The following is an 11106-nucleotide window of genomic DNA, read 5'->3' as shown; positions in this document are numbered from 1 at the left end:
AAGTCTATTATTGAATTTGTCAATAAGAAGACTCCACATAACACTCTACTCGACTTTTCTCCCACTGTCATTTCATGGTAAGAGAAGGGAAACTCACCTATAAGACACTTGTACCCCTTACCCGTGGAAGAGACTTCCATTGGGGGGGGGGACCAATACCTATTAACTTGCTTTAGTGAAGATTGATTTTTAAGTCGGAAGCAAGATGAAAACAAGTAAGGATTCTTTTGAGATTTTTAGCATTCTCCCTAGACCATTTGCCTAACAAGATTGATATGAAAATATTTTGTTTTTGTTTAATGTTCAATATACAAAAATATGTTAAAATAAGTTACCTCTATATGTTCAAAATTTGATTAATGAATAAAAAAATAGATTAATTTATTTTGAACAGTTAACAGACTCGCTAAACATTATTCTTAGATTATTAGTTTTTTCCACCACAAGACTTAAACCCTCAATCCTTCAAAGACAGGATACATTTTGTGATTTTCAACACCTCCTTAAGCCAAAAGAGACAATTTATAAACCGTGAAAGGGTTTACTGATAATAGATATACCATTTATAAAATATAAATGAAAGGGTTTATTTAGAAATATGATACATTTTGTGATTTTCAACATCTCTTTAGCTATACATATGTTGTTGATGTGATGGTGTTATGGACTTTTAAGTTAGTTTAAGAATAAAGGTCCTTTAATTTTATAGCTTGTAATTAAGATCATCCGTTATACCACCACTAACTACTATAGTGGTGGATATCACATCATCACCACACTCTCTATCACTAACCATGGGATACCTACCACTAAACACCACTTCACCTTATTTTTTTTTAAATTAAATTTAATTAAAAAAATACATTAAAATCATACTTTTTTTAATACTAGTTTTTCATTAAATTACAATACCACATTACATTAAAAAACACAATAAAACATATTTTTTGAAACAAACATTACATTAATATAAAACACACAACATAAAAAAAACATAAAAGTGTAACAACAAACAACTTAAACTAGTTTTTAAACCTTCTTATTTTTAATGACTAAATTTTAGGCATTCCCTCAATTTTAGTCAAGCTTTGACGTGTTTAAACGGTGTGTGTTTCGTGTCTTCATATTGATGCATGACCACAACACACGGCTAGCCTTCGTGTACGTTGTTTATAATAAAGTTATAAATTCCATCAACTTAAGGCATTTAACCCTCATATCGTGAAACTTCGAACATATTTCATCAAGACTACGACTTCAGCAACCAATCAAATCATGAAAAACGTTTTCAAAATTTACCCAAAAATTAAGAGGCATTATAGCATATGGGTCTTCTGAAACCGCCACCCATGTTAGTGCTAAGTTCTCTTCTTCATTTTTTGACCAATTCTTCATTTTAGGATCCATTGGTTATGAATTATCAAGCAAAACAAGTGTTTGATTATGAATAAAATGAAAGAGGAATTGTATGAGTAGAATGACAGAAAAATTGTGGTATACATAGAAGATGTTTAATGGTGTTTGAAAGGCAATATATACATATACATACATATATATATATATATATATATATATATATATATATATATATATATATATACTCTCTAATATATGAATGTTTTTTTTGCTACATGTCACACCCTCATTCAAGTTGCCAAATGTCATTTTATTGTTATTTTGAATTAATATTTTTTCCACATGTCATTTAATGAGTTTTTTCTATTTTAATAAATTCCACATAATACTTTAATCTAATAATTACAATAAATATAATAATAAATGAATATCAATTTCATTAATGGACTTACATTCTTATTTCAAAATTTCCAAATTAAAACTCATTAATTTATTTTTTTTATTTATTTAATTTAAAAAATAAAAAAATCAATTTTAATAATTTATTATTTTTCTTATGTTCTTATAAATATAATGTTTTTAAATATTTAGACTTTTATATTTAATTTTTTTAATTAACTCATGTAATACATAGGTCTTACACCTAGTATATATATATATATATATATATATATATATATATATATATATATATATATATATATATATATATATATATATATATATATATATACGTTTAGGTTATAATGTGGATGACATCTATTATGTGGATGTAGGGATGAATATGAACCAATAGTTTTTGTTATTTTAAGAAATTGACTTATCAATATTATTAATTTAAAGAAAAAAGAATATATGTCATTTAATTAAAAAAATGGTAATATTGTACATTTGCATTATCTTCAAATTAGGAGACAAGAGTTTAATTAATGAAATTTTCGGAATTTAAGGGATATTTGATTCTTTTTATTTTGAATTATGATTTTTTAATTAATTCAATTTTAATTCGAACCCTATTTTTAATTTTACCCGATTTTTTATTCTGCCAGAATGACTTCATAACCGAATGACATTCTATGAGGATGTTAGAATACTAATTTTGCAGAATAACATTGCATTTGAATAACATATCATTTGAAAGGTTAAAATATTAATGTAAAATGTCTATTCTTGCAGAATCTGTTTACACTTTTATACGAATAAAAATAAAAATACATTTATAAAGTGAAATACATCAAATGAATACAAAATCTAAGGAAAAACATTCTTGCAATTCTTGAAGAATCCCCATCTACTATTGGTTTGTTTCCAGTATTTATGTAATGTAACACGTAAAAAAGATTCATTTTTTAAATAATAACCTGTCATTGATTTGCAGATCTGCAAACAAAATAATAGGCATTTTGTGAGAATCTGGGTATTACATAAAACACTTGTTCTTGATAGTAGAATGTAAAAGATTCTCATAATTATATACCTATGAAAAGGTGATGATTTCGAAATCAAAATACATAAAGCAATGTAGAAAAAGAGATAATGATGCATACCTCCTTGCTGTATCAATTTCCCACGAAGAACATCAATAATTTCCGATTTTCCACTCATATATCTCCTTTATAGGTAGTAATCTAATATAAATAAGTTAAGCTCACATCCTTTAAAAATGATTCTCGAATTTTGACCCAACCCCTAGAATCTGAAACAAGAAACATAGCATCCTACACATGATAAAAAAAAATATTGTACAAAGCAAAATATTATTGATGATTATAGATGACGGATGAATTAGATATACACAAACAAAAAAATTTATACTTGTGGCAATGGAACTCCTAAACAGATTTAACTTCAACCAAATGCATTACACACACCAGAATCACAAATTACATACTCGAAGGAATCATTGGCAAAAGAACTCTTAAACATTTTAAGAACATATTTCACAACAATGAATTTATGGAAAATCAGAGAAAAACAAACCTGGTGGGTATGCAAGGTCGACGATGTTGTAAGAAGTAGAAGATTTCTCATTGTCTCCACATGTTCTGATGTCAACTTTCCTCTGTTGTGCCACCCACATGGATCTCCTCTTTTTTTCCTGCTAAATTACTTGAATCATGTTTCGAATCACCTGTTCCTTGTGTTCCATCCTCGAATCAGATTTCTCCTTCTCCAATCAGAAAAAGTTAGGGAAAAAAAAGGTTTACCTAGTGTCGCCGACCGTTGGTCGGAGGTGGTTCAGTGGATGGCGGCAACGACTGGAGAGGAGGCCAGAGAGAGATGATGTGGATAAGGGGGAGACTCGATTGTAAAGGCACAGAGATCTTGAGAGGCGAGAGAGAGAACCAATGGGCAAAATCGTTTTTTTTTTCAAGGAGCAGATTGTAGCATATTGATTTCTCATTAACTGATACAAGCCCTAACATATTGATGCAAAATCGGTACTGAAGCAGGAATTATGCGATTTAGTGGGTGATATGTGTATGTGAAAGAAGAGGTTTGAATGGATGTGAGTGTTGTTTGACTAGGGTGGGGTTTAATAGGGTAATTCAGAAAACCGATTCCTAAAATTGGGGGATTTTAATGGTTAATTTTAGATATTAATTAATATATGTATATAATATTACAAGTATACCATTTTTTGATTTAGATAATGATTTAAATTTTACTAATTTTTGATTGGTCCTTACAGCCACACAATAGTTAACCATCCACGTATGAATCTCTCTCTCTCTCTCTCTCTCTCTCTATATATATATATATATATATATATATATATATATATATATGAACGTTACATGAGCCGATACTCACAATCGACTTTCATTGGGTGTTTAGAATCGTGATCACCACCACAAATTACCAGGAATTAAAACGGGCGAACCACGACCAATTGAGATGGTGTGTACGGTCGTGGTCCGTTGCCACCTCAACCACGAACAAGATCGTGGGTTGTATACCCTATGGTCTAATAAGTTCTATTTCGTTGTATAACAAAGTTACAAAATAGAACACAAATTTACAGGATGAAAATGCATCTCACTTGAGTTGTAGTGTAGCATCACCACTCTAGCTTATATATTTAATTATTTATGCTTCAATTCTTTTAAAAACTCTCTATATATTCATTTTCCTAAATACGTACGGAAACTAAATTATAAAGAGAACGCCTAGATCTAATCATATACTTATGCTATTCGGTATACCTCTGCCAGTAACCCCAGGTTCTGATGTTGGCACGAGCAGCTCGTAAGGTGGAATGCCAGCACCACATCTATTCCTAAGCTTGGGGTCAAGATTCCTCCTCTTGATCTCATTTTCAATCTTTCTAATTTCCATCGAAAACTTATAGAATGCCTCAATAATCTTAGGTTCACCTGGCCAACTTGTGAACATATCCTTTATCTCCCCAAGATACTCCTCCTCTTGCGAGTGTGCTGAGATTATATCAAGTACAGCCATGTATTTCGTTGTTTGAAACAAACTAGGCAAAGAATCAACGAAATAACCATGTGGGTCAGCAATGAAACTTGCATACTCGAGTTCATGTTCTTTGGGTATAAGTTTTTGCATTAGCGGTGGCCGGTTTGGGACATATCCACCATAGTGATACTGCCCAAAATTAAGTGCTGCATGTTGCGCTGATGAAATCCATATTATGATTGTCAGTATCTCGGTAAGTTTGCCTGTAGTACATAGTTTCGGCCACCAACTAGCTTCACGAACATCAGCGTGCCCCACGTTAATGGCTTCACTATACCATGATTGAAGTTCTGTGTCATATATAACAACATTGTCGTCATGGTAGTAATAATTTACATATGTATGCACCAATTCTTGAATCGCAGACCAAATGAGTAGCCCATCATTGGCATACGGGTAGTCTTCAATGAGTAGTTTCAGTCCATGGGGTCTGGTCTCATCAGGTACTGCCATTCCTCTACAACCAAAGTCAAGTTTATAATATATTGATTTTGTACATCTAATTTCTTTGTAAAATTTCTTCTTATTGTTTTATAAAATATCTTGTTATTATAATTAAGAATGAATTGAATACCTTCTTATTAAATCTTGAGGAAGACCTTCTAAGTCAAAGCGCCACCAGTTACGGTAGGCAGCACAGACCATGTGGGTGCTATATCTTCCAGACGAAAAGCCACTCTCAATAATTCCTTCTGCAGATATAAGGCTCTCACGAGCCATTGCATTTATTCCGAGCAAATGTCGCATGTGGGGGTTTAGAAGCTTGAAAACCGGATGCATTGAGCTCAAATGCCGATGAGCAGCTATTATGAATGGTTCCATACATGCATGAACCCGTAACCTACATACAGATATCCACAACATCTAGTTATAGTCAATTTGAAGCATGCATATTTCTTGATCCAAAGTCAACAAAAACATTTAATTAAATTATTAAATTAACTATATATACCAATGATGAAAAAGTTGGTGAACACCCGCATCATTAGAGCATACATGAGCTTTGCCTAGTTGCCAGAGCCAGTTGGTGGTTGCATCAACAGGAGGAGTGAGAACTTGTTTTGATGGGAGATTGGAGTCATTAGGAGGAAGGCTGAGCTCAATTGCAATGGGCTTTAGAGTTCCCGCTGTTGTCAAGAAGAAGATTGTACGGGTTCCATATGCTTTCCAGCCTTCTTGAGCATTTATCCTATCTAAAAAAGGGAGGTAAATGTCGTGGTAATCCAATATGAAGAGCTTCTTTTCATCCAATGCCTGAAGGTTTAACCAAAAACAGTAAAGTTTTATTAAAATCCAAACCCAAAACCCATCACCAAACACTCCTCAAAATATATAGCCCCTGCTGCTACTATATTATTAATTTGCAATTTTAGCAGTTATACTTGTTGTACAGACATGCCGTTGAGATGACATATAATATGTTCTTCCTTAAGATTTGATTCTCGTGGTCCATGCATTGAAGGATCAAGTTTGCTCACGGGAGGAAAAACCTGTAGAAATCAAACATAAATGTATTAGAAAGAGGGGAAAACTTCAGAAAAAAACACAACGTATTTTCATCAAAATTTTAATAAAATCATTATATTATTTTTTAGTATACTAAAACTTTTATATTTTCTGAAGTTGTTATTTAAGGTTACCTCAAAAAACCTAATCTATTTTTATGAAAGAATTAAAAAACAATTATATATTTTTTTAGTGCATTTAAATCCTCATATTTTTTTAAAATTTTTTAATCTAATGAATTGTAATAATCAAAACATTGAGAATTGATTACCTAGCATTTTCGGCTATCTAGGATTTATCAAGTTTAATGCCTTAAATGATACATTTTAAAAAGTATAAAGGTTTTAACGTACAAAAAAATTAATATAGTTGTTTTTTTAAAAGTTTGATAAAAATATTTTGGGTTTTTAGAAGATTTTCCCTAGAAAGAGGAACAGAAACTTTGAGATATAATATCTAACTTCTTTTATAAATCTAAATGGCTAGGTTTAACATGAGATTGACATGGTATTCTTTTGGATTGAATAATATTTTCCTATTAGTGCATAATATGTCAGCGAGAATAGTAGCAATTTGATTAAAAGATATCCAGGAATTATAATCAAGCACACAAAACGGATTTCTTATAAGTCATACTCATGCTTACCTTCAACCTCTCGATGCTAACAGGATTCATTCCTGCAAGAGTTTGGCGACCAAATTCATCATCTCGTACATAGCTTGTAATGTTCCCTGGAATGTCAATCATGTCTTTCTTTAATTTAGAGCTTAATTAATTAGATAGGGAACACAATAAGTTGTAGAAATAACTATTTGATTAGGTTGAAACTCACATGACACAGTTTTTGGAGTCTCAAACTTGAGCATTTCTTTAATATCCAAAAACTTGAACAGTCCATATGCATTCAAACTCTCAGCTTGTGATACATTCCTATAAAGACCAGTTGCAAGATTTGAAATGTCGATAGAAACTTCATTCCTGTTGAAGAGAGTGGTCACCATGGCTGGAATGTTGTGAAGCACTCCCTTCCATACTCCCATGAAGATGTCTTTGCGCCTTGTCCCCTCTAGAGCTTCATCTCTTGGTACATATGTTGAAGATATCAACAAGTTCACTGGCTTTTCCACGTTTACATCTATATAATATTGGTATTTTTGGAATTTCAAGAAAAAAGATATTTATTTCATCTAATTAAATCAATTCACTTGTCGGATATTCAAAAAAACTAACCTGTAGCTGTGTTGGGACGTCCTGTGCGACAACGTCTGGGATGTGGGTTCTTTTCACCTCCTAATGTTGACCTTGTAAACTCAACTCCTTTATCAGGATTTCCAAGATCATTATATGTGTCATAATCATATATTCTATCCACAAGTAATCTTTGTCCTTTTCCATCACCTCTCTTATTTTTAAGTTCCCTATCTCTCAAGTATTTCATCCCCTTGGGTGTTTGGCTCGGTAAATATGCCTATCATGTTCAACAACACACCAAGTCAGTGAACTGATGTTACTGAGAATGGTATTGTTATTAAGACACCTTTTAGACACCCTATAGATATCTTTATCAAAAATCAACAAATAACTAACTATTTTTAATCATCTTTTTCAAAAAACAATGTATTTTAACCAATAAAATTATATAGGGTGTCTAAATGGTAAATATGGTATCCATTTAGCCAACCCCTACTGAGAATTCGGTGAAAGTATGCCTTTTAATAATCATGATGAGTTTTAATGAACTTTTTAGGTTAACGACTCAATCATTTACTAACGTTGTTTAAAACGGACCAGTAATTATAGCAGGACTGTCTAATTATTAACATAAATAATTAATGACCGAATGAGAAGGGTATCAATGATAAGTATGACGTCAACCCCATTCAGCATCTGTTGGTGATGCTAAATATCGTGGGAGCGTAGGATTCTCTATATCCCTACTTCAAGTACATTGCTTATATTGCTAAAAAGTGTAGAGTACATGAGTAGGATGCTAATTATAGATAAAATATATAGTAAAATGTTGCTATTATGTATAAAAAATAAAATATGTTGTTATTATAAATAGAAAAATGTAAGTATATTAACTGTATGGCTGAAAAGAGCAAAATACGTTGATATTATGGATACAAAATAAATTATGTTGTCATTATAGAAAAAAATATGTATGTATGTGGCGATGACGGATACAAATATAACTAAATTGCCTACTGTGGTAAAATGTATGTTGATATTAGGAATAAAAAGTACAAAATGTTATTGTTATACAAATAAAAAATATAAACATTTTATTATGGATAAAATAATGCAAGTACATTGCTTGTATTAATAAGAAAAAGTAAAATACGATTGCTATTATGGATTAAAAATATACTATGTTGTTATATATAATGACTAGAAAAATACAAATATATATGTTGTATTGTCTACATCCCTATTGTTTGTTTTATCATTCTTTGGTAGTACAATGTTATTTCCATTTTTATATTCTTAATTACTAGTTATATGTGTTCGTTTTAAAAAACATTTTAACCACTAGACATCGCCAATATTTGTAATAAAAAGTATGTTACTATTAAAAATTAAAAATGAAAAAATGTTTTTATAATGAATATAAAAAATATTATATTGTCTACTTACGTATTCTTTGTTTTATCATATTGTTGTAAAAAAATGTAGTTTAATTTCATCTCTATACTCTTTACCACTTATATATGTTTGTTTTAAAATTACATTTAAGTACTTGGAGTTGGAGGCGTGACTTGAAAGGGAACAAACATAACTAGAATAGATTGAAGTCCCTAGCTCTAGCTTCAACGAAAAATAGGAGAAGATCGAAGGCGAACAATCCGATGCTTGTCTATTCAACAACAAATACAAGAAGAACGTGAACAATCTGAAGCGTATTAATTTCGCATAAACAAATGATTTGATTTTTGAAGAATTCACATAAAGCGGTAACCCACACGACCCGGTTAGCTCATGTTAGTAGTTGAATTTTGTTGGAAACTTTTTAGATTTATGCTTATTGTTTTTGGAATGATGTCTAGCAAAAAAATTACCGTTGGTAAATTAATTGTTATTTTACGGTATCAAACTATCAACAACAAAAAATAAATAAAAAACCAAAAAGTTTTCAATACAAATTAATTCCACAAACAATAAAGGCCTTTTGTCGTTAATGTGTTGTATAAATAATCTGGACAGACTGCGTTACATTGGTCTCTAAATCCGTCCGTGACTTTCTAGTACTGTCAATTTGGTAAATTTAGAGACCACTTAAATCATTTTTCGGAAGCCTTTGCCATGTCAACTTCACAGCACATGGCAGGCTACCTTTAGAACAACACAATCATGCATTTTTGTTACTATATATGCAAGTTTAATGCCTGCAACATCTTTATGCACATCTAAACATGTACATTGTCCAGATCATCATTAAATTTAATACAACAATCATCAAAATATATGTACGTACGTGCGTTTCATGAGAAAGTTAATTAATATATATGTACCTTATTGGAAAAGAATATCCTTTTCTCTTTGCTAGTATGAGCTGGTTGAATCCAGGAGTTGCATGAAAAGTGGAAACAATCTTCAAGAGAGATTGTCTCTACAAACAACTCATTGTCATAATGGTTTCTCACCAGAATGGCTCCTGGTTCTCCAAACTCTTCATCAATCACCAGCTTAACTTTAAAGCTGAAACACCCTCTACCTTTATCTTTTAAAGATGTACATTTGGACCAGTCTAATGCAGATTCCTTGCTCACCTTTGGCTTCATGCTACCTTAATTTCATGGAAAACAAAATTTAATAACAATATATATAGCCTTAATTAATTATTAAGCATCTTGTGTTATAGTATTATTTTGTAAGAAACACAGAAATTAATATAAATCCTACTTACTTGGATCTACTTGGGTGCTAACTAGTTGAAAAACAAAACCCTCGTACGAGGAATCTTTTTGTGGGAGCTCCGTCAACTTCTTAAACACATTGACTTCCTTGCTTATCCGGACATTGACTGTTGCCGTTACCTTTAACCTTGAGGACACATCAACATTTACTTCCTCTATGAAATCCTCCGTGGCCAAGGAGGCTTTCACAAACTTTAGGGTGCAGCCACTTTTCAATTTCTTGCAGGATGAAACCAACAGAGGAACGTTAGATATTGTACATGAACTGATAGAATAATGGCTAATAGGGTAGATTGGATCAATGTTTGTTGTGTTTGTTCGCTTGTAAGATAAAGAAAAGGAAGTGAACATGTTAATTGTTCCCGACATTTTTGGTTTTCAAACAAGATCAGCTTTATCTACTAGTCTTATAATTATGTTATGCTGTTTCATTGAATCCAGTTGTTCTGCGCGCATTATATAGAAATATTGTGTCCACACACACACATGCAATCATCCCAAAGTACGATGTAGCAAGCATCTTAAATTGATCACGTGTTAAATAAAACCCATGTGGTACGTGTGACATGATATGTGGTAGTAATTACATGGTTCTAAATTAAAACATCTGTCAAAACTTACAAAAGCCTGTGGAACCAACCACTTATGGTTCTGGTGACGTATCAATCCTTGGATCGTAATACATATGTGTGACATACACATACTCAAGGAAATTACATCGAAGGCCAAACAATTAATAAAGGTGTGGTATAATTTGCTTGATAACGACACAGGAAGATCGGAAGAAAAAGCGCGGGTATGTATTGGAAAAGGTTGTGCTAAGACCATCTCCAACCTATTTCT

General features: G+C 31.6%; 1 protein-coding gene across 1 annotated transcript; it reads right to left on the bottom strand.

Moving 5' to 3' along the window:
• Positions 1 to 4224: 4224 nt before the first annotated feature.
• On the bottom strand, positions 4225 to 10679 carry LOC145102034 (lipoxygenase 3, chloroplastic-like). Its single transcript, XM_079039360.1, has 9 exons — positions 10254 to 10679; positions 9859 to 10133; positions 7577 to 7814; positions 7179 to 7481; positions 6992 to 7077; positions 6222 to 6329; positions 5792 to 6093; positions 5414 to 5680; positions 4225 to 5296 (listed from the first exon to the last, which is right to left on the bottom strand). The coding sequence occupies exons 1-9, from the start codon at positions 10630 to 10632 to the stop codon at positions 4537 to 4539; spliced, it is 2718 nt and encodes a 905-aa protein (XP_078895486.1). The 5' UTR covers positions 10633 to 10679; the 3' UTR covers positions 4225 to 4536.
• Between the last annotated feature and the right edge of the window lie 427 nt (positions 10680 to 11106).

Source organism: Lactuca serriola, chromosome 4 (genome assembly GCF_051521515.1).
Source record: "Lactuca serriola cultivar US96UC23 chromosome 4, Lser_US96UC23_V15, whole genome shotgun sequence".
Lineage (NCBI taxonomy): Eukaryota > Viridiplantae > Streptophyta > Magnoliopsida > Asterales > Asteraceae > Lactuca > Lactuca serriola.
This window is presented reverse-complemented; position numbering and strand designations above follow the sequence as displayed.